We start from the raw sequence: 25,863 nt of genomic DNA, 5'->3' as shown, positions 1-25,863 counted from the left end.
CCCAGGCAGAGCCCTAGGTTTTCCCGCTGTAGTCACTGATGCTCTTTTCCAAAGACAGTGACCTTGTTGGTTAGCTGTTGTTCTGCTCCTGCGCTGTCCTCAAGTGTGCTGTAGCTCGCGGGGTGATCACTACAAGTTTTTGGACTTTTATTTTCAATTTTATTTTATTTTTTACACCTGTACATTAGATAACCAAAGAGAAGGATGGCTTGTCTATATTTGTTTCTTAGATTTAGGGTTTTCTCATTCTTATTCCTACCACCCAGAAATACCTGTACTGCTACTTTAAAAGATTTGCTTCAAGTCCATTTTTCTGCTTATACTTTTTAAAATTACATCGTTTACAGAATCTACTTAGAAATTAAAATATTACATACAATACCAAAGGCCCTCCTGATTTCTACCCTCATGCTGATTCCTCTGCTCTGCTCCCTCGAACAAGAACTACTCTAAATTTCTTTGTAGCCTTCAAATCTCATTTTTACATTATTCCACAGAAAACATATACTACTTTTTAAAAATATACCTGAATGGTATCGTGCTCTATATATCCTTTTGCAAGTAACTTACTTTTTACAAATACACCATATTTTACTTAGCTGGTTCTCTACTGATAGACCTTTAGATTACTTCAGTTTGTATTATTACAAAAAAAAAAAAATAATAATAAGGTAATGAACATCTGTATCTCTCCCTTCCTCCTGACCTCTCTAGCCTCCTCTCTCTATCCTTTTGCAACTTTTTTTTTTTTTTTTTAATGCACCACATTTTACTTAGCTGGTTCTCCATTAATGGGCCTTAAGGTTATTTCAGTTTCCATTATTACGAAGAATGTGATAATGAACATATGTACTTTCCTTCTTCCCACTTGACTACCTATGTTTCCCCCAACCCATCTATGTGTTCCATTATCTTTATTTCTTCTGAAAGTCATAATATGTCTCTGGTCATAATTTTTTCCAGTTATTCCCTTATACAAGTGTTGACCTATTATCTCATGCTAAGTGCTTATAAAACCTCAAACTATTAACTATTGTAACAGTTTTATTGAAATATAAATTACAAACCATAAAATTAACTAGTTTTAAGTGCACAATTTTTAAGCTTTTTATTTTATTATTGTCATTGTTATTTTTATCTTCACCCAAGGACATGCTTAATGATTTCAGCGAGAGGGGAAGAGAGGGAGAAAAGGTGTTAACATCGATGTTAAGACAGAAAGATTGATCAGTTGCCTTTGATACGTGTCCTGACTGGGGACCGAACCTACAACCTAGGTATGTGTTTTGACCAGGAATTGAACTCATGACCTTTCAGTTTGCAGGATGGTGTTCCAACCAACTGTGCCACACTAGCCAGGGTCAGTGGGATTTTTTTTTTTTTTTTTTTTTTTTTTTGGGTCAGTGGAATTTTTAAAGTAAATTTATAGAGTTGTGCAACCATCATCATTACTTAATTTTAGACCATTTCCAGCACCCAAAAAGGAAACTCATTCTCATCTGTGGTCGGTCCGCATTTCTACCACTAGAGATGAGTAACCTCTAATCTACTTTGTCTTTACAGGTTTTGTCTTTTTCATATAAATGAAATCATACAACGTACAGTCTTTATGTCTCACTTCTTCCAATTAGCATAATGTTTTTGAGGTTCATCGATGTCATAGTGTGTACCAATACTTCACTTTTTATTGGTTAATAGTATTCCATTATATGGATATACCACCTTCTGTTTCACCAGCTGAGTTGTTTTCAATCTATGACTATTATAAATAATGCTGCTACAAACATTCATGTACAAGTTGTTGGGTGAACATTTATTTTTTATTTCTGTTGAATAAATTTATAGGAGCAAAAGTGTTTAGTGTGGTAATTTAATACTTACATTTTGACAAATTGCCAAAAATGTTTCCAAAGTGGCTGCACCATTTTACATTTCACCAGCAATGTATGAAGGTTTTGATTTCTTTACATCCTCTCCAGTATTTACTTTTTCTTTATTTTTGATATACTTTTTTTTTGCATATATATGTTTCTAATCAGAAGATACCTAAAAGGTGAATTCCTTGGCCACAGTTTATAGCCATTTGAAGTTTAAAGGCTACAACAAAATCATGTCAGGAGTAACTACCCCAATATACACTCAATGTGCTCACCATACATAATGTGTGACTTGTTTATCTTTGCTAACCTGGTAAGTAAAAAAAGACATCTTATTTAAAATTATATTTCACTGATATAAGTAAAGTAAAATATATTCTCATTAGTCGATTGTTCATCTGAATTTTATCTTCAGTAATTTATCTATTCATATCCTTTACTATATTTTTTCCTTCCTTGTTTTTTTATCTTTTCATTGACTTATAAAATGTTTTTTATTCTGGATGTTAATCCTGTCAGTTTTATGCATCGAAAATATTTCCTGTCAATCTCCTTTCTTACGGAACTTGGAGCACTGTCTTTCAGAGTTCTATGCAAAAACACTCCTCTAAACATACTTCTTGAATCCTATGCCTAAGAACTTAACTATCCATTTTAAGAGTACTTTTCATTGGTTTCCTGGGAATCCTATGAAAATGTGCATATAAATAAGATCTCTAGCTGACTTTCCTGGGAGGACATGTGAACTAGCTGGGTACATTATAGAATGGTTAGGAAGACTAAAAAATGAGATTAAGGCAAAAACCAAGCAAAGCAAGCCACAGTTACAAAGCAATCCATTTAGGATATTGCCTGTTGTGAAATGGACACTCACCTCCAAAGTTGATAGTAATGCTGACAATAGACATTCATTACTACACCAATATATTCTCAATTCTGCAAAACAATCTCCATTTTATTGTCTTTGAGCCAAGTTCACCAAACTCCCTTGTAATATTAGTTTCTCATTAAGACATTGCTCCTAATATAACAAGTAAACCCTGGCCTGAAGTTTAAGTACATAGTTATAATTATCTCCAGGGAAATAATTAATACTCTCTACTACCAAGCAGAAATATGCACATACTGTATGATTAAATTTGTAAAACAAGCAAAACTGATGAACCAGTGCTATTGGAAGTAGAATTTAAAAATTAGTTCTATATATGTTATTATTTTAATGAATTTAATATATTGAATGTAAAAGTTTCCTACAGAATAATATCTGACTGCATGTAAAAATTCATAACATAAAAATAAAAACAAAACAAAATAAAACCAAAGTATAAGTCATTGTGTTAATTTGGGTGGCAGGTTAGATTAATGATTAGAAGTGCAGGCTCTGAATCCCAGTTATGTGAGCCTGGGCAATTTAATTAACCGTTTCAGTTTCTTCACCTGCAAAAGAGATAATAAAAGTACAGACCTCACTGGATTATGAGGTAGATAATACAAAATAAACCTGATTAAAGCATTTATACTAGTGCCTGACACATAAGCACTATACTATTATCACTGTAATCCCATTTTTGTTAAAACTCACCCATATATTTTTAAAAAGGATATACAGTAGTTCCCCCTTATATACAGGTAATAAATTCCAAGGTTAGTAACAAAAAACCAAGGATAGTACCAAACCTATAAATACTAAGGTTTTTCCTATCCATACATCCTTTTCACTTAAAGGAAGTGATTTACGGTGCCTCTTTGACATATCCAAATTGCCAGCCTCGGTACTTTTGTGCTTTGGGAGATTATTAAGTAATATAATGGTAACCTGAATACAAGCACTGTGATGCTGCAACAGTCTACCTGACAACTGAGATGGCTACTAAAGTGACTCACGGGCAGGGGAATATGTACAGCATGGATACACTGGACAGAGGGATGAATCATGTCCCAGGAAGGACATAAGATTTCATCATGCTACTCAGAATGGTGCAAGATTTAAAAATCATGAGTTATGAATTATTTCTGTAATTTTCCATGTGGTTGACCATGGGTAAGAACTGAAACCATGGAAAGCGAAACTGCAGATAAAGAGGGACGACTATATTGAAGAAAAAATGCTCACAGTGGTTTTCTGTGGATGGCTGCATTCTGGTTGAGATGTTTCTTTTCTTTTTCTAATATATAAGTAATGATATGTGCACATTTTCACTTTCATAATAGTTTCGAAAATTCCTTTGAGAAAAATGGCTTGATAAGCTCACTCTAGGTTAAAAAAAAAAGTCAAGTATCAGTAGCTTGATGTCAGATTGATTTTCCTGTGAGAGAAGTTTTTCTGCATATTAAGAAGGTGGGAAGGAATGGGATGTTCCAGAAGAAAATCCAGAGGGAGAAGTAACCAGGGTAGAGTTCTGTTCTAGAGAATGGTCAAGAAAGAGGACTTCTAACCAATACTGCAATTAGAAGGCCATTTGAGAAAAACTTTAATGTTTCATGAGGACTAAGTTGTTTACTTTTTGATATATTATATAAATTAATATAAATTTCCTCTTAAGAAATTTTAAGTCAGATGCTAAATAAATACTTTTGTGTGAGGAATTTGGTTTTCAAAAAGCTCAGAGGAGAAAGTACCACTATTTTTAAAAATAGTACTATGTTTTTAAAATAGTACCCAGCTGTATGTCAGATTATATTATTACTCTGTAGTTAAGTCAAGGAGTTATGCTAACTATAACTGTCCAACTATTAAATGTAAGGTGCTAGGGAATAAACCTCCATTACATGGAAAATCTGTAGGTACAAACAGGTTTGCTAATGATGGAAAGAGGTTCCAGAGGGCCTCTGGAAAGAATGGGGACACCAGCAGTTAAAAATGCAATTGAAGATAACAGTTCTTATTGTCTCTGGCAAGTGATAGAATTTTTCTGTATTTTAGTTCCTTAATTTGTGTTTCAGTTACCTATTGTTATGTAACAAATACAAAAATTTCCTGTTAACATGGTAACTATATTTTGCTCACAATTTTGTGGTTCAAAAATTTGGACAAAGTACAGTAGGAATTGTTCATATTTGTCTGGGGTCCAAACTGGGTGGCTCAAACTGCTGGAGCATGGCTGGAAGAGCCTAGCTGAGGTATCTGGCATCTCAACTCTCCTGCTGGTGAGGCACTCACTCATCTGGCTTCAGTTGAAGGCTGGGCTGATGCAAAGGTCTAAGAAAGCTTCGCTCACTATTCTAGTGCCAGGTGCTACTTATTCCATGTGGCCAAATCCCTCTCCCTCTCCCTCTCTTTCTCTCTCTTGCACACACACACTCAATCTCCTCTCTTTCTCTCCAAGTGGCTAGCTGGGCTTCTAACAGCAGGCTGGTCTCAGAATAGTCAAAACTTCTTACATAGTAGCTACCTTCTATGAGAGCAGAGGCTGTCAGTTCTCTGAAACGGATACACCTAGAACTGATTCAGCATCATATCCACTATATTTTATTGGATAAACAATCACACACCAAGCCCAGATTCAATGGAGTGAAGAACTCAACTATGCCTCTGAATGAAAAGTGGTTAAAATTTTGCAGCTTCTTCTACTCTGTCACAGTCTACCCTATGGCCACATATTATTTACACTCCTCAATTTCAAAATATATTCAAACTCCAAAGCCCTCAAAAGTCTCATCCCATTACAACACTGGCTCCAAGTCCAGGACCTAATCTAAATCAGGTGCAGAGACAGATGAGGCTGTTCAGATCTGGCTCCTCAGGTATGATTCTTCTCATCTGAAGATCTGTGAACTAAAATTCAAGTTATCTGCCCGATAGATACCTAATATATTATACAACGGTGAGACAGAATAGAAAATTGCAAAGGGAAAAATTCAAAAAGGGAGAAAACAAGAGGCACATAATAGTCATTGGTCAATAGCAATTCTGAAATCCAGTTGGGCACATGCCCCCAGTTCCTTGATTAGAACTGGGAGTGGCTTTCTATGTCTCTTAGCTCTACTCTGTGGCTTCTAGACTGCATCCTCTGAGTTATTTTTCATCTTCCATAAGAAATGGTCTATATTTAGAGCTGAATAGCTTCTCAGTCTTTTTGCTGTCCACAGGAGGCTAAGGGCCCTGAGACATTTTCCATTATGAGCTCTCTGCCCCTTTCGATCTAAGTGATACAGTTCCCTTTAAAACTGGGGGTTTCTTATGATCAAACTATAATAAACTCCAATAGACAAAAGCCCCATTTACATTTTTTTCTGAGAAAACATTATCTTGAGCCTCAGGTAAGGCTATTACTATAGGACAATGTCCTTATTTCTCATGTCTAATGGAGAGGGTCTGTGTAACACTTAATCTTATAGCCTTTTAGTGTAGTTGAAGGTTTATGACACATCACTTTGCATCACTTTAAATCTGTGTCTTAGTAAAGAACCTTACAGTATTTTGAATTTTATTTATCATAAGAGGCTAAAAATGTATCTTCTGGCAGCTCTCTGAAACCCTCCTTGTACCTAAGAATCTAGAGAGAATTCTCTATTTTATTAAATACTAATTATCTCATCAATTATGTGGGCCAATGCTCCTTGCATTGAATATATTGAATTCCTGTTAAAATTCCATGCTAAATTCTTGTTAGAATGTCAGTGAACTTAGAAAGAGAGTCCATACTGCAGAACTCCCTTATTGAGGCGGCATAAGGACTTGGGACTGGGAACAGAAAATACTGGGTGGCCAGGAAGCCAAGACCAGGTAGTCAGAATAAGCTGATGACAATAATGTCACCATCCCTCCACTCTCTACTCAAAAACTCTCAGAAGTAGCTGCTTTTATCTCCCTTCTAACTGCCTGCTTAAACTACTGACCCAGTTGATCAAAGTTTTAACGCTACACGAACTTTCTAGATTGGCAATCTTGTCATAGTTACCAGGCAGCGCAACTAGTGAAGGAAGTCACCAACCCTGAAATGGAAAATTCCACAAGCCTGCCCCTTTCTAAAAGCCTGCCTTTTCACCCAAGCCCACTGTCTCCCCATCTTAGGATAGAAAGCCAAACAGAGCCATCCTCCAAGTCAGTTCAGAGGACCTTTCTTATCTGTGCTGACTCCCCTGTGCTGGAGCATAAACTTAATAAAACCTATCTGGAAGTTTCTCAAGGTTTTCTCTCAATTTCTCTCGGGAATATACAAGAACCCCAACACTGGTTACATTGGCATGTAAAAAGTGGTAAATTTTATATTCCAACACAATAACTAGCCTCAGCACAAGTTTTCTGGTTCAGTAATTTCTGTCCCTTTTATTTTGAGGCTTGTGTTTTTTTAAAAGGTGATGTGGTTTATGTACATTGTGGGGGTGAGGGTGGAGTTGAAGAGGTGGTAAGAGGAATCAATAAATAAAGAAGCTCGAAAGAAAATAAAAGGTTCCATTCCTAGCTTGGGAAAATGAAACTCCCCACTGCCCCCGCCCCCACTCTGCAGTTGATACAAATAAACAAACAATAAAAGATGTCTGTGATAAGCAGTTCTACTTACTTATTTATTCTATAATCATCAGTTTTAAAAGGTGAAAGATTGATATGATCTGAAGAGAAACCAGAATATGTGATGATCAGTTTTAAATGTCAACTTGGCTAGGGTACAGTCTCCAGTTACTCAATCAAACACAAACCTAGGTTTGCTGTGCAGGTAATTTGTAGACGTGATTAAAGTTCACAATCAGTTTACTTTAAGTAAAGATTATCCTAGATAATCTGGGTGGGCCAATTTGGTTCTGCTTTTATAAGCTTTCCTAAAGAAATTCAGCTGTGGACTGTAGCTTCAGCCTGTGCCCCAGAGTTTCAGCTTGCCCTTCCTAACAGCCCGCTCTATGTATTTTGGACTTGCCTAGCCAAACCCCATGATCAATAAGTCGATTTTTTGCAAAATGTCTGTTAGTATATATCCTACTGACGCTGTCTCTCTAATGTAACCCCAGCTGATACACTGCCTCATAGGGTAATGAGTTTACCATCACTGTAAAGATTATTATGAAAGAGATAAGTAATGAAGTAAAAAATGTACAGGTTTTTAGAAAAGTAGTCAATATGGCATGTGATTAAGAACAAAGACTTCAGAGTCAAACTGCCTCAGTTCAAATACCTGCTTTACTGCTTACTAACCATATAGCTTTGGACAAGTTACTTAACCTCTCTGTGCCTAAATTTTCTCTTGTATAAAATAAAACCAGGTAGCTCAGTTGGTTAGAAGGTTGTCCTGACACAGCAAGGTTGAGGAATTGATCCCTGGTTAGGGCACATGCAAAAACCAACCAATGACTGCATAAATGACCAGGACAACAAATTGATGTTTCTCTCTCTCAAATCAATAAATTAAAAATAAAATAAAATAAATATAACCAATCATAGTTTCTATCCCAAAGGGTTATGAAGTTAAATTAAGTATTATACATGTAGCACTGACAACAATGCCTGGCACATAAGAAAACATAAGTAACATTCTAACAAGGTGATAGGTAGTTAAACAGATACTCTGAGGACCTTTGGATTCTAGAACAGAACAGTTTAAATGCACAATTTTTAAAAGAAAATGATCATCATGATGTTAGGGAAGTAGTGTAACACTGATTATGAGTAGAGGGCCTAAAATCAGATGAACTAAGCTGCATTACACGAAGCTCTGCTATTTAACTAGGTGTAACCTCGTTTAACTTTTCTAAGTCTTAGTTTTCTTGTTAGAAAAAAATGATGATGATGATAATAGTATCTATTATATAAGGGTATTGTAAGAAATAAATAAGCTGTTTTATGTAATTTTTAAAGTTTTAATGGATAACTCTAAAATTTCTCCCTGAATTTTTATATCTTCTTATTTTGGATGATCCTGAGATTATGGATATACATCATCTCCTTATAATGTATGATTACTCCCGTAGATTAATTTTACTATTTCTAGTGTCAATTCAGACTTGTTAAAAAAAGATGCGCCCGATCTATATAAACAGTGGTTAAGGATTTTCCTTAAAACACTATATTTACTATTTTCTAATCCTCACCCAAGGGTATGTTTATTGATGTCAGAGAGAGAGGAAGGAAGAGAGAGAAACATCAATGTGAGAAACATTGATTGGTTGCCTCCTGTATGCACCCCAACCAGGGATCGAACCTGCAACCCCTGACTGGGGATCAAACCCACAACCTTTTGGTGTATGGGACGACATGCCAACCAACTGAGCTACCCAGCCAGGGCTATATCTATTATTTATGAATCATATTCTAGGTGCCAACAGAAACACATCATATACCTAAATCTCATGACTCTGCCCTATATCCATTTTGCAGCTTAGGAAAGATTTAAAAAGTAACAGTGAGCTTATAAGAATACATTATAACACCTATTATTGCTTCTTTTAGAACACTTTTATTACTTTCTGAATCTCAGTGTGATCCAGATACTAGGTTAACAGTATTAAGTACTCAGTTCTGATCACCTAAGTAGCCAGGTTCTAAATTCTCAATGACAGTCAGTTAACTTACTTAAGAAAAAAAAGGGGTGGGGGGATAATTTGATTTTTTGCAATTAGATAAATTAATATTTGCTGTTAATAAAAGCTAAATTTACAGAGAGTAAGAATACATTCTCACTCAAATATGCAACTATATATATATTTAAATTAAAAAAGATACATATTGAAACTCAGTCATATGCTAATCTGCAGAAGATTGGTAAATGGCAGCAACAGGATGTGAAATGTAGTGGTACAACTGAATGGTATAGATCTCATTTGTTCAGGCTGCTACAGCAAAATACCATAGACTGGGTGGCATATAAACAACAATAATTTATTTCTCACAGTTCTCAAGAGGTTGAAGTTCAAGATCATCGGGCTGGCAGATACGGTGTCTGGTGAAAGCCCACTTCCTCACTGACAGTCATCTTCTCAACGTCTGACAGTCATCTTCTCAACGTAACCTCACGTGGTGGAAGGGGCAAGAGAATTCTCTCTGGCTTCTTATAAGGAGGACACTAATTACATTCATGAGAACAGAGCCCTCATGACTTAAATCACCTCTCAAAGGTCCCACCTTCTAATACTATCACCTTGAGGGTTAGGCTTTCAACACGTGAATTTTGGGGAGACACAAACATTCAGACCACAGTAGGCCTCAAATGAGCAGGAATTTTCTAAGACATTAGGAACATAATAGTTTTCCCTAATCCAATGTCTTCCTTCCTGAAGCCTGAGACCAATTTCTCCATACCAATTCAGAGTGATGTAATTTTGCCATAAAAATGTCAAATAAACTATGTGCTAAGAAGAGAGGGAAAGAGGTATACTCTTATCAAGTAAATTGACTACTATACCCAAATAAATCAGTATATTCAATATTACAGAGGAAGTACCTGCCAACTGAGTGGGTAGGAAGGGAAATACTTCTAAAATAGGCTTGGATTGTTTTACCCATTTAACTACCCATGATTTTAGCTTTCACTATGAGGTAGGAATTGTGCCAAATTCTAGGGACCAAAAATATTAAACACTGTAGATACTGTCTCTACCCTTACAGATCACAATATGTAGTAGGAGAAACAGCAGAAAAATCAATGTAGTGGTATAAGTGCTACAATTATAGATGTAAACATCTACAAAATGGACTCAAAGCCAGTTTCTATTTCAATTACAGTCTATTTCCCAATATGATTGCAGAAATTCTATACTTATTTCTATATGAACTACCATTTTTTATTTTTACCCAGGTATCAACTCAGGTGCCTGTGTATCATTGTAAATTTTATCATAAATATCTGTATGTATCTATCCTCAGCTTATGAAGCCAAGTCTTTCTTACTTTTATTTTCATATTTGCATTTACAGATGAGCACAGTACCTGATACAAAGTAGGTATTCAGTAAGTACGAACTGAGAATGACTAGAAGACAGAATGACTAACAAACAAAAGACTTTTATGTCTTTGTGTCATTCTATCAGTCAAATTATGTTTTATTTGGTAACATCAGGACTACAGCCCCAAAAAGGAATTAGTATTCTTCCCCAGTTTAACTTTTCATGACTTTTACTCATCTAGAGAGTTGAGCTAGGATTAGACTGAAAGCACTAAATTATCGGTACAATTGGTTCCTACAAAAGACGCTAAGTAATATCTGTATAAACATGTTCTCTCAAGTTTGTGGTTCACATACAACAACAGTTTGCTGATGCTATGTGGTTAACTACTCAGAAATAATATGGTATAGAAATTGAATACTCATTTTGTTAAGACCCTACAATAATAAGATCTCAAGACAGAATCTTTAATTTTTTTGAGGACAAGTCCAGATGGTAAATATAGATTTGCTAAACACTTAAAGATTTAGATTCAACAGTTGTCTTACAGGAAAAGAAAAGTTTCAGACGTCAGTGAAAAGTTAACATTATATTAATAGTAGACAACAGAGAACACAACCTTAAACAATGACCATAAAGTCTGGAATTTAACACCTTGTTACAGCAAGTCAGATAAAGATTTGACATCTATGTTGGATTTTCTAAGGCAGCCCTATTGTCAAATATGCTAGTGCATCATTCATCACTGTGAATTACCAACTAGTAAATATTGCTTCTTATAAGAGTCCCGCACTTGATTCAGAAAATCAACTGCATAGTTACAGAGCATTACTGAATCTAACTTACATTATAACCAAAAACTGACCAACCAAATAATTACTACAGGGAACAGTCTATACTATACTTCCTACAATGTTCTCATGTACTTACCTAGATCTTCCAATAGACTATGAGCTACATACACACAATTATTTAGCTCCCATGCTCCAAAAATTAAAAAATAAATAAATGGATGAATTATAACATTAAAATATAAAAATTTATGCTATACCTCCACATCAGGGGAAATAATTTATTATTTGCATTATAATAATAAACCTCAATACTAGAAAAAGGTGAAGGTCTATTTGCTATAGTTATGATTCATTCAGTAGCTGTAAAAACTGAAGGGGTAACAAAACCTATAAAAAGAGAAAAAACCAATTACATTCGTCTAGCAATTGCTCAAAATACTATCTAAATTTAGAAGCACAAATGTTTTACCTTTAACATAAATGATTACAAATCAGTTAAATATATTTATTCTCTAAGCTTAGTTTATCAACGTTTTACTGTACTTTCTTTTATTTGCTCTACAACTAACTTCTATAAATTTTAAGGAATAGCTCATGGGATGTAGTGTTTCAAATTTAGGTGAACAATCCAATATGTTTCTGGCTATACTGCTTGATTTATAGACTTCAATGATGTAGCCCTAACCTTTCTAGATTAAAGGTCTTTTTTCTTTTTTTTCTTTTTTTAATTTATTCTCATACAAGAGACCCTCCTTTCTCTTAACTCCTCTTAGCTGTCCCATGATCTTAACTTTCTCTGCATCTGTTATATACAAAACATCACACTAAACATTGTATGTTAAGGGTTTATATTAAGAGTAGAACACTCTATGTTTTATTTCTAGTATATTCCTGATGACCAAAAATCAGACAGTCCCTTTAGCTGCAGAACATGAGAGCAACATCAAAGATCAAACAGTGATTCAGAAATTGAAGTCAGAATTCACAGACTATCATTCTTTAAGTACAGATCAAAAAATTTCCCTAAATAATTCTCATATATTTGCTCACACAGAAGCTCACTTACCACTTCTCTACCTGCATTATTTTGTGACAGCCTTCTATAATTTATTCCCAAGTCTTGCTCCTTTTAAAATGTCCATTTTTCTCCTCTTAATAAATACACTGGAATTGTTGGATTATAAAGCTGGAAGACATCACATCCTCTCTATCAAACCCATCTTTCTTAACTTTATAGCATAGCATGGAGACATTAAAATACTTGTCCAAAGTGAAGCAACAGAATGTATTAAGAAACAGAATTTAGATTTTTCTTTTCTAAGTTCATGTTCTTACCATTAAATTACACCTTAACTTTATAATATCTATTTTAAAAGACTCTAGGGGAAGAAAACTGATATTTTCTTAATACAATATATGTTTGCCCTATATTTTACATGTTCTTTCCACTATTCCACATGATTCTACAAAGCTCAATAACTTACAGGATACATACTTTGGCTGGGAGAATAAAAGAACTTCCACATTAAGACAACCAATCAGATATCATTTCTCAGAAATACCGTAGGTACACCGAGTTCAATATGCCCCTCAAATCTGCTCTTCCCCTTGTATTCATTTCTGACTCCATTATTGGCATCACAGCCCATCCACCAGGACACAGAAGCTAAAAACTTGGGAGTCACTTCTAGTTCCTTCTTTCCCTCATTCCCCAAATGCTATCAGTTAAGTACAGTCTACTCATTTCTCTTTTACAAATTTCCCAGATTTTAGATCCTTACCTCTAGCATCTTGATTTAGACCCGAAAAGCCCCTCATATGAGTAAGAACGTCTTCTAATTGATCTTCCTGCCTCCACCCACCTTGTTCCATGGTGACTCATCTTCATATTACCACCAAAGTAATTCCTCTAAAACCAAATTTTATGTCTCTTCCTTATTTCAAAGTCTATAATAGCTCCCTAATGTCTATGAGATAAACTCCATTATATGGCCTCTGTTCATATCTTCAATCTTATCTTTTATTATACAGTTTCTCCTCTTCCCTACCACTAACCCCATCCTCTATCATTTAGTCATAATGTACAACTTACTTCCTTTTCCTGAAGAGGCCATGATGTTTCATGCCTCTGCATTTTTGGTCACTCTGGGCTCCCTCTGCTCAGAACACATTTCCCCCGTAATCAGTCCTGCTGTTGAAAATTTACCATTTTGAATGCTCAACTCAGGGCTCACCTCCTCTTTGAAGTAATTTTTGAACATCACCCTCCCCACTCTAGTATAAATGACCATACTTTCAGTTGGTGCCCACACTGAACTTCTATGAAAGCCTTGTAACAGCTGGGTTTTTTTTTTTTTCTTTTATTAATTTGTTGACATATCTGTCTTCTCCTTCTGGAATACAGGTACTCTGGAGCAGGTACTGTGTTCTGTTCAATCTTTTATTTTCATAGTCTTGTTTAGAATCTGTCATATATTAGAAACTCAATTATATAGAATAAATGAATGAATGGATGAACAAAGAAAAGAACTATATAGGATATTATTGAAGAAATTATTTTTAAAATTAAGGTAAAATACTCAAAATTATATGATACTGACCTGGGTATATCTACCTCCCATAAATTCCACATTTTTCTATTTAACACAATTTTTTTCATTAAAAGCAAGATTCATTTCCCTTGAGGAAATTTGATCTCATATGTATACTGACATTTATTATCACCTAGATATATACTTTTATAAATTACACTAATTATTTTATTTTATTAATTCAACAGGATATCAAAATGATTTGTGGTCAACTCTTGTCTGACAGGATCTAAATAGCTACCCTATCTTACCTAGGATCTTTTCACGTGCAGCTTTTGCCGCTCAGCCAGAGCTTAGTTTTTTTTGAAGCTGTCTTTCATGCCTCTAATTATCCTGCTGCTGGCAATGCAAAGCAGCAATCTTTTATATCTAGGAGGAGGTCACTGACCAGGAGAACAAGAAAAATGGTTCCTAAACATAAGATAATTTTATGAAGTAGATAATATGCACAAAATGAATCACAAAACTGGATTAATATGTATTTATCATTCAAATAATACTGTTGTTTGTTTTGACTCTTTAATTCTTTTTCTTATTTTTTAACCAAAGGAAGACTATTCCTAAATACTCCTGCTATTCCAGTGAATTAGAACAAATAGCTGCTACTGATTTTCCTTTTTTAAAAAAAGTCTGTAATTGAAAGGTTTAAAGATGAGTAAGCTTTGTTCCTAATCAGCATTTAAAATACGAAATTTTCAATAAAAATATATTCACTGGGATTCATTATTAAAAGCTACAAAATTTTAATTCTAGTAGAACCCAATAAGAAAGTTAATTTTGTAGTTAACGTTACAAATTATATACAAATTACTAAACTATAATAATCTGTTCACTAAGCTTATAAATGGTTATTCAGAGAAAATGCTGAAGAAATAAGTTAATTCCTAGTACAAGAAAAGATAAATCCAGAATTTTGTTGATCTACACACGCTTGTGAGGATCCACAAATTCCCCAAATGATGGAACAATGCATTAGCATTTTCATTTTATGTAAAGACAGCTATGTTCTACATCTATGCTGTCCAACATACCAATTACTAACAGCCACCTATAAGTTAAAAAGTCAGTTCCTCCATTGCCCTGGCCACATTTCAAGTGCTCAATAGCTACATACAGCTAGTGTCTACCGCATTATACAACACAGATAGGAACATTTCCATCACAGCAGCAAGTATGATTGAATAGTGCTATTTCAAACTATGGCAAAAAGCAAATTACTAAATACTTAAAAAATATCAATACAAGTCGAAATAGTAATTTTTGGTTGGCTACTTAACAGGAAGAAAAGGCATACATTTACCAAAAAATAATTAAATACAAATAGTAATAAATACTTTCGGTATATAAAATTACCGTATTTTTTGCTCTATAAGACATACCTGACCATGCCTAGGTTTAGAGGAGGAAAACAAGAAAGAAAGAAAGAAAAAAATCTGAACCAAAAGGTGTACTAAAATTAACCATGTGAAGTGAACAGCAGTCAACAGTGGTATTAAGAACCATCATCACTGTCATTAACAAATGAGGAGAGACTTTAAGGTGCAAGTACTCTTCTAGTTTCCTGGGAACCCCAAGAACTCATCATCGCTAGTGTCAGAATTTACAAAGCTCAGTTGCTCACAATCACTGATACCACTTTCTTCGCCATCTTCATACTGACCAGACGCCCTGAGATTCAGCAGTAAAGTGGGACATTTAAGCGTCCTCAGGGGCTTCACATGGGCCCACTGCTTCCTCTTCTAACAGCTATCCCCACCGCTGACAGGTCAGGTAATACACATCATGGTCTGTGATGCAATATTTGCTCCATAAGATGCACAGACATTACTCCCCACTTTTGGGGGAAAAAAAGTGTGTCTTACGGAATGAAAAATACAATAATTTAATCTGACTTAGAATCTAGAGACTGCTGTAAGAAAAAAACAACTCTCATTTAATATATCCAAATAAAGGCATTATTGGAAGAATCAAAATTTTCTATGATTGATGATTAAACTGAAACAAAGTAAAGTCTAAGCTATGTATCATATAGCCAGCTTTTCCACTGGACACGGAGCTGTTTTGCACAGTAGTTAGGATTTCAGGTTCCGGAGTCAGGCTGCCTAGGTTCAAATGCTGCTCCTTGACTTACTAGCCCTACAACCTTAGCCAAGTCAATTAGGCTCTCTGACCTTCCATCTTTTCAAATATAAAATTCAAAAAATAAAATAAACTACTTCATAGGATTAAAAAGATTAAATGAAATTATTCATGCAAAGCACTTAGAGAACCTGGAACATAGTAAGCCTTCAAAAAAAATGTAGTTATACCCTGGTTGGTGTGGCTCAATTGGTTGGGAGCCGTCCGGTAAACCAAAAGGTTGCTTCCCACCAGTCAGGGAACATGCCTGGGTTGCAGGTTTGGTCCCCAGCTGGGGCGTGTGCAAGAGGCAACTGATTGATGTTTCTCACATTGATGTCTCTCTCCCTCTTTCTCCCTCCTTTCCCCTCCACCTAGAATCAATTAAAAAAAAATTTTTTTTTAATGTAGTTGTTATGAAACTTGAATTTTGGTTGAACCTAGTCTACTGGTGACTTTCTTTGATTAGTTTCTATTCTCTCTTAAATTCTTAAGACAGAGAGATACCCTGGAAAACATTTGAAGGTCATTATGTAAACACTAGGTTACACAATGTGGCTCTACCACTTGGAGCCATGGGAGGATTTACATCCAAATCTCCACCAACACTTCCCCCACAGGCCATGAGAGTGTAATATAAAGCCCTGTAGGCAACCTGTGAGGTATAGTTTTTTAAATGAAGTAAACTAACAAAAACCCTACCAGGTTAAAATAAGTGGCATGTCCTTTTTATGTTGGTGACTGTAACTCCACGAAAAAGTAAGAGACTGGATAATTAAAACAATTTTGAATGACAAGAGTCTAAAACTTCTCAGAGAATTATATACTCATAGTTCTAAAACGTTATGCTTTTGCATATTAGGTGAAGTTTGAATAACTCCATTTAAATTTTGAAACATTTATTTTCAAGAGTAATTTTTTAAATACACACAAAACAAGTATGTAATGATAAGAGTTATTCTTTCATTAAGTTTTAAGATATATTAATACAAATTCCTAGTTCACTACAGTACAAGAGGTACCTAACTTAATGTTATCTTCCAAAACTGTAGAGATGAGAATGTAATCCCCCTAGCTTTTAAGTCTTACTCCAGAAAATGTTTAATTTTAATAGCAGAGGAATAAATTTCAATAGAATACGATACAGGCACCAGATTGTCAAAGATAACGAAGACCATTCTCAAATATCTTTATGCCCAATTTCAGTCTTCTGGAATATTTCTAGAATTAAGCTCCAACATCACCTGTATGAAACATGGTCCAAATCAAACCTCAAATGTCAATCAACATATATTTTAAAATCAGTTTTTCAAATCAAACATTTTCCTATTGGTAGTTTTCAGAGTTCTAACTTCAATTTCCATAAGGTTAGTGCTTATCATATATTGCTTTCCAGTTAACTTTTATATGTTCAGTTTCCCTCTTATGCTAGATAGAAAATTTCTTGAGCTTTAACTCACAGGATGTCCAAATGAAACCAATATACTTGGTAGACATTTGGAAAATATATGTATGAGGTCTGTCTAAAAGTCCAATCACTGTTACTATAACAAAAATGGTTTGTGCTACATCAATGTAACCTGGCAGCCAAGGGAAGCAGACTGGAATGTGCATGTGCGAACAATGATGTCTTCACCATACTAGTCAGTGGGGGCAGTAGACACCGCTGAGTGGGCATGTGTACTGTGTGGCCGTCACATTCAAAATGAGGTCTGTAGGTATCCAGCCATGTTATATGAAAATTAGAGACATTTATTGAAGGAGATACAGAAACATTGGTCATAGGACAATGACTGAGTACAGCAACAAATTTTGCATTAAGCTTGAACATTCCTCCACTGAAGCTATTTGGATGGTTCAGAAGGCCACAGCTATGGGCAACTGGTGATTGGCAGCTTCATCATGACAACAGGACCACCTATGCATTACCTCCAGGGCAGAGTTTTTTAGCGAAACATCAAATCACCAAGGTAACTCTTCCCGCTACAGCCCAGATTTGGGGTCCTGTGACTTCTGGCATTTCCCAAAACTAAAATCACCTTTGAAAGGGAAGAGATTTCAGACCTTTGATGAGATTCAGGAAAATACGACGGGGCAGCTGAGGGCGACTGGGAGAACTGTGTGAGGTCCCAAGGTGCCTGCTTTGAAGGGGACTGAGGTGTCATTGTCCTATGACCAATGTTTCTTGTATCTTGTATCTCCTTCAATAAATGTCTCTAATTTTCCTATAACATGGCTGGATACCTACAGACCTCATATTAATTGATTACTTCGTGATGCAGAATGGAGTCAGGGCACCAGACTATTCCTCACTCTGATATCACTAATAATATGATCTCAACTCTAGCTTCTTCAGAGGTCAGGCTCTTTGGCTTTGACATGGAATGATTACACAGGCTGATCTCTAAGGTCACTTATATTTCTAAAACTGTATGCTTTTATGTATCCACTGAAGTTTCAATAACAACATTCAAATTTTGAAAGGTATATATTTTCAAGAATAATTAAAATAAACCATCTAATTGGTAAAGTTGTTCTTTCATTACGTTTTAAGATATATCAATAACATTTCTTTGTTCACTATCGAACAGCAGCAACACATACCTGATAATGTTGCTCCAAATAAAAATTACAGACTGATCAACCTGTTACATTTCAAATAATTATCCCTATAAGACATCATTTAATATTTTCTATTATCATCTCACAGGGTTTTTTCAAAGAACCATAATGACCTTTGGTTTCCATTAATAAACTCACATAAAGCTGGCAAACAAGAACCAAGCTGTCACTAATAGTTAAAGCTTAAAAAAGAATTTATTCATTGGAACAATTTAAATATGTTTAGATAAACATCTGAAGTTCCCATTGTTTTCTGTAAATATTCCAAGATTATCCCATAGCTGTGAGCTTCAAATTATTACTGCCTAGGGGTGAATTGGTTTGGTAACTTAATAACAGAAATCGAGTAGTTTCCCCTATCCATAGAGTATATGTTCTCAAGACCCCCAGTGGATGCCCGAGGCTATGGATAGTGCTGAACCCTATATATACTCTTTTTTTCTATACATACACATTTATGGCAAAGTTTAATAGATAAAGTAGACATAGTAATTAACAATAATAATAAGAAATAAAAATAATAATATACCATAATAAAAGGCGAAAGTGATCTCTCTCAAAATATCTTACTGTACTATATTCACCCTTCTTGTGATGATGTGAGATGGTACAAAGCCTATGTGATGAGATGAAGTGAGGTGAATGATGTAAGTATTGTGACAAGGCATTAGGCTATTATAAGGGTTACTTGAAGATGAGCACTGATAACCAGTCAATCTGATAACCAAGATGGCTACTCAGGAGCTAACAGGCAGGTAGCGAGTACGCTGAACAAAAGGAATGGTTCAAGTTCTGGGCAAGATGGAGTGGAATGGTGCAGAATTCCATCATGCTACTCAGAATAGCACAAATTTAACACTTGTCAATTTTTTTCCTGAAAGTTTCCATTTAATATTTTTGGAATGCAACTGACCATGGGTAACCGAAACCACAAAAAGCAAAACTGTAGATAAGGTGAGGCTACTGCATATAGATCACAGAAGAGTCTACTATCATTATGAAAAATATGAACATTGTATAGGCCAGCACTTGCTAATAAAAATCACTGATATGATTCAATTACCAATTACACTTTTTGTAATATAATTAGCACAGGATTTAGCTTAAATTTATACAGCTTTAACTTAAAAGGGAAAATGACAACTCATCAGGCTCAGTTGATACTTGACACTTTCTGCATTCTTTATATTTTATAATATAGTACAGTGACTGCATTTGTGCAATTTAAAAAATATAATGAAAGTTCTACCTCTACAATGACTTTTTAAAATCTCCACAACACAAAAGTGTGTTCATTGATAATTTATATGATAGTACATCCAACTTTTCTGCAGATTAAAACCAACCCCTTATTAGTAAAACATACACCATATAATCTGATTTAACTCTAAACAAAATGAATGACTAAATCTTTCCAAGTCAATTTTGCTTTAATGATACAAAAAAACAAAAACAAAAAAAAAAACACTTTCTTTCATGCTAAACAAGTTACAAATACAGAAACATTAAAAAATAACTGTTTACACAAACTGGAATAAATCATCAGGCATTCCTTCAAGAGCTAAGATTTAATTCACTCCTGATGATACAACAAATACCATTTGTGATTTGGTCGTTCTGAATTTTAAAATCTGAGCTAAACCTGGCAAAGGCAAATAAATTTTTTTGTACAATAATCCTGATATAGTATATATTGAGGGGGACCAGAGTTTTGCCATCAAAAAGTATGCATTTTGTGATATAGATTTTAAGCTGGTTATAAAGAAAAAAAAAAAAAAAACTCAGAAAGAAACTTTGACCCTCCTGCTTTACCTGCCTAAAGGAATTTAGATAGAAAAACTTGCTTAAAGGAAAAGTACATCACCTTAGCATTTTACATAAACTAACTAGAAGTATCAGACAAGGAGAAATGTAGCAAACTGTTCATTAAACTCCCTCTATTTCCCACTGTTTCTGGGTAGCCCAGAAGAATTTGCTTTCCACATATTTGCTCTTTTCATCTACCTGCAAACTGCCTACTTTTTCTTTCAAATCCCAGACCTCTGCCCACTTCTCCTTTATCTAAAATGGTATATAAACCTCAACTGCCCAATGTGTCTTCAGGTTTCATATCTTATGGTACCCCCCAAACGTACATCAGTAATAATTTTGGAGATTTTCTACTGTTGATCTGTCTCATGCTTATTTATTAGCCCAGTTAGAAGAACTTAAAAGGTGGCAGGAACATTATTATTCTTTTGCCCCCACTATATATCTGTATAGACATACAAAAATTCAATTTCCATGTTTTTTTCTTTTTAAAAAAATTATTACTGTTTGATATAAAGTGTTGCCTTCCTACGCTTTCAGATCCCAGAAGAAATCCACCGTATTCTGGAATCTCTTCAACTCCGAGTGACCTTTAAGTTTTACACTGTAGCAGATTCTTGAGTGTCCTAAGAAAAGGCAAGCCTGCACTGCTTTTTTTCCCCTAGTTGACAAAGTTGCCTGTTTAGTTTTATCATATTTCCCATTCCTATTCTGAAGAGGAAGGATCTTTAAAACATAGTTTCGCACTCAGGATTAATGTCACCTGCGAGAGCCAGGTGATAAGGTCGGGTTCCGACGGTGATGGAGGGAAAAGAGCCAATTCTGCCCACAGCACTACCTGTGGCTTTCAAAGAAGGGGGGTGGGGGTGGGCCGGAAGCGAGTGTTGGCTCGATACAAGGTACTTCTTTATCCTAACCATATCTGAGGAAGTGTTTCAGAATGAGTGAGTCCCCCTCGCTCTAGTGAGAAGGGGAGTCCCGGGGACCGCTTCCCTCCCTCCTCTCTCCATCTGGCCCTTCGCGCCCAGCCCTCACATCGGACCTGGGGGCAGGGAGGTAGACGAGGAAGGTAGCTGGTCCCTAGGGCCCCCTCAAGCAGCTCCCGATCGTGGCTGCAAGGCCTGAACCATGCTCGCGGCCTCGAGGCATCGACCCAGGGGAGCGCTTGGTGCCCCGCGCCTGCCAGTCCGGAGGGTCCCCAGACCTGGCCCTTGACTTACCGCTCTCCACCTCGCTGCCTTTCTTGGCGGTCGCCGCGTTCCCCATGACAGGGGCGATAGAAAGAAGGGGTCAGGGAGGGGAATGGGGGCTGGGGCCGTCCCAGCCGCTCCACAGGCAGAGGCAACTCCGCTTCAGCACTGGTCAGAGCGGTGAGTGCTCCCGGCGCCGATGCCCTGAATACCGGCGGGAGCACTGGGGCGGTTCTGAGCACGGAGCTTCAGCGAACTCCTCTGCCCGGGCGGCAGCACAGATAGCTGCGGTAGCGGCCGCGGGACAGACCGGCGGCCGCAAGCAGACACTCCCCCTTCCCCCGCCCCGCCCTCCTGCGCGCCCCCGAGCAGCCGCGCGCGCGGGCCGGGCCGGTCCCTCTAGACTGGCGGGCGCGCGTGCCGGAAGTGACGTACAGGCCCGGGACGCGGATAGCCGACCGAGGTGGGCTGACCCCGCGGAGATGGACCCTGGGCGCCTGGACTAGCAGGGCCGCGGCCCGCAGAGCCGGATGTTGTCGTCTGAGCTGGTGTCCGGATGCCCACCCCCGAGAGTCTGGCGTCTCTAGTGCCTGGAGCGGCGCCATGGGAAGCCGTGCGGGAACTTGGGTTGCTTTGTGCCCTACATCGGCGCGGCTCCCCCTTCTCTAAGGCCGCCTGTCCACAGCCTCAGTCGGAGAGAACCGCGCCGTGGGGTAGATCACTTGCGAGGTGACATCCCTGTTTCTGGCCGCTGGGTCATTAGGACTGATCAGCGTCATCCGTGGAAACAACCTCCAAGCTAAAGACTGTCGTGATTCGGCGCCTTTCTTCGCCTCGCAGATGCAGGTATTCCCTGAGCCCACCACGCTGTCCTCCTGGTTCTCAGTCACAAGCCCTTTGATGTTTCCAGTGCAAATTTTTTACTCACTCTGGTTTCGCGGATCGCTGTGCCAGGTTTTGTCAGACGTCCCAGGCGGAGATAAAGGAACATTTTACTATTTCTGCAGAATGCCTATTGATGTGCGGTGTTGTATGTAGCAGCTGTCTGTGTAGATGTAAAAATAAACGCATTTCCAATTGGTAGTTGCGTTTTTATTAATACACATCTCAGAGAACTTAAATTTGCTAATAGCTTTACTTGACGGGTAATTTATGTGGCACTAGCGTACTTTTTGGTTGCAAGTTTCTTGAGCTTGGCGCTGTGAGCATTTATTCCGTATTTAGTAAAGAAAAACTAACATCCCACCCTGACCGGCTTGGCTCAGTTGGTTGAACATCATTCCTAAAAGCCAAAGGCCTCGGGTTGGAATCGGTCAGGGCACAAGTCTGGGTTGCGGCTGTCCGGTTGGGGGTCATGTTGAGGCAGCCGATCTATCAATGTTTCTGTCACACATGATGTTTCTCTCCCTTTCTTTTCCCCTCCCTTTCCTTCTCTCAAAAAATACATAAATAAAATATTTAAAAGAAAGAGAGAAAGAAAGAAAAGACAAGGCAAAACTAACTTCCCCAGGGTAGAGATCACATAAATTATTTGTATTCCCAAGGCAGTAGGTGTTAAATGGATACTGTGGACTTGAAAGTAAGCCGAGAAAATGTCAGATTTTTTATTGTATTTTTCTATTTCCATTTATCCCCTAATGACTGCCCCACCCCCAGTCATCACACTGTTGTCATGTCCATGTGTACTTTTTCCTTTTTGCTCTGTCCCTCCTCCTCCCAGCCTCCCACCAGAGCTGTCATCCTGCTCTCTTATCTGTGAGTCTGTCTATTTTCCATGTTAGTTCAGTTTGTTCACTAGATCCCATATATGAGTGAAATCATATGGTATTTGTCTTTCTCTGATTGGCCTATTTCACTTACCATAATGTTCTCCAGGTCCACCCATGCTGTCACGAAGAGTAAAATTTTCTTCTTTTTTTATGGCTGATTGTATTCCATTGTGTAAATGTCCCACAGTTGTTTTATCCATTCATCTGCTGATGGACACGGGCTGCTTCCATATCTTAATGATTATAAATAACGCTGAAATGAACACAGGGGTGCTTATGTTCTTTCGAATTAGTGTTGTTTCAGGTTTCTTCAGCTAAATATCCAGAAGTGGAATCGCTGGGTCATAAGGCAGTTCCATTTTAAATTTTTTGATGTGTCTCCATACTGCTTTTGAAAGTGGCTGCACCAGTCTAAATTCCCCAACAACAATGCAAAAGCGTTCCCCTTTCTCCACATCTTTGCCAGCACTTCTTTGTTGATTTGTTGATGATGGCCATTCTGACCCCTGTGAGATGATATCTCATTATGGTTTTAATTTGCATTGCTCTAATCATTACTGATATTGAGCATCTTTTCATGTCTATTGGCCATCTGTATGTCCTCTTTGGAGAAATGTCTACTTAAGTCCTTTGCCCATTTTTAAAAATTGGATTGTCTGGTTTTTTTTTTTTTTTTTTTTGGTGTTGAGTTTTATAAGTTCTTTATAAATTTTGGATATTAACCTCATAGCAAATGCATTGGCAAATGTGTTCTCCTATTGTCTTTTATTTTGTTAGTTTCCTTTGCTGTGCAAAAACATTTTAGTTTGATATAGTTCTATTTGTTAATTGTTTTTTTTTTATGTTTTCCTTGCCTGAGGAGATATATCAGAAAAAGTATTGCTACAAGCAGTGTCCAAGATTTTTACTGCCTATGTTTTCTTCTAAGAATTTTATGGTTTTGGGTCTAACATTTAAGTCTTTAATCCATTTTGAATTTATTCTTGTGTGTTTCATAAAAAGGTGGTCTAGTTCTATTTTTCTGCACATATCTGTCTAATTTTCCCAACATCCTTCCTGATAGCTCATTATTGGCATATAAAAATACAACTGATTTCTGGATATCAATTTTGTATCCTGCTACTTTACTAAATTCATTTGTTCTGGTAGTTTCTTGATGGAGTCTTTAGGATTTCTTATGTACAGTATCATGTCATCTGCAAATAAAGATAGTTTTACTTCTTCCTTTCCACTTTGAATGCATTTTATTTCTTCTTTTTGTCTAATTGCTATGACTAGGACTTCCATTACTATGTTGAATAAGAGAGATGAAAGCAGATATCCTTGTCTTGTGTGGGAAACTCCTTCAATTTTAAATGATAGCTTTGCTGGATAAAGTAGCCTTGATTGTAGGCCCTTGCTTTTCATCATCTTGAATATTTTCATACCAAAACCTTCTGACCTGAAGTGTTTCTATTGAGAAATCAGATGACAGTCTAATGGGAGATCCCTTGTAGGTAACTAACTGCTTTTCTCTTGTAGCTTTTAAGATTCTCTCCTTGTCTTTAAGCTTTGCCATTTTAATTAAGATGTGTCTTGGTGTGAGCCTCTTTAGGTCCATCTTGTTTGGGATTCTCCATGCTTGCTGGACTTGTGTGACTCTTTCCTTCACCAGATTAGGGAAGTTTTTAATCATTATTTCTTCAAATAGGTTCTTGATCCCTTGCTCACTATCTTCTCCTTCTGGTATTCCTATGAAATCTCAAAGATTTCTTAAACTCTCTTCATTTTAAAAATTCTTTTTTTCTTTTTGCTGCTCTGCTTGGATGTTTTTTTTCTACTTTGTCTTCCAAATCACTGGTTTGATCTTCGGCTTCATCTAACCTACTGTTTATTTCGTCCAGTGTATTATTTACTTCAGATATGGCATTCTTTATTTCTGGCTGGTTCTTTTTCATGGTTTCATGCTCTTGAGGATATTTATAATCATTACTCTAAACTCTATATCTCATCGATTGCTTGCCTCCCTTTCATTTAGTTCTTCTGGTAATTCTCTTGTTCTTCCATTTGGGGCCTGTTTCTTGTCTTCCCATTTTGGCTGCCTCTTTGTGTTTGTTTCTCTGTATTGGGTATGTCTGCACAGGTCTAAGTCAGATGCTGCCTGTGCCTGGCCCTGGGGAACCTGTTTGGAGCTATCAGTGATCCACAGCCTGTGGATCCTAGCAGGCCTGGTGTATGCAGAGAGAACCAAGCTGTGCACCATGGCTGGCTTTGCCAGCACAGGGCCTGGAGGAGGGTCA

General features: G+C 36.8%; 1 protein-coding gene across 1 annotated transcript in view; it reads right to left on the bottom strand.

Moving 5' to 3' along the window:
- Positions 1-22,133, bottom strand: part of PRKACB (protein kinase cAMP-activated catalytic subunit beta) — a 111,511-nt gene extending 89,378 nt beyond the window's left edge. Inside the window, exon 1 of the mRNA XM_090269672.1 lies at positions 21,846-22,133. Coding sequence (XP_090125798.1) covers positions 21,846-21,891 — 46 coding nt within the window. The 5' untranslated portion in view covers positions 21,892-22,133. The remainder of the gene's footprint in view (positions 1-21,845) is intronic.
- Between the last annotated feature and the right edge of the window lie 3,730 nt (positions 22,134-25,863).

This window comes from Furipterus horrens, unplaced genomic scaffold (assembly GCF_987537825.1).
Source record: "Furipterus horrens unplaced genomic scaffold, mFurHor1.1.pri manual_scaffold_3, whole genome shotgun sequence".
NCBI lineage: Eukaryota > Metazoa > Chordata > Mammalia > Chiroptera > Furipteridae > Furipterus > Furipterus horrens.
Note: the sequence above shows the minus strand (reverse complement) of the source record. Positions and strands in the feature narration are given on the sequence as shown.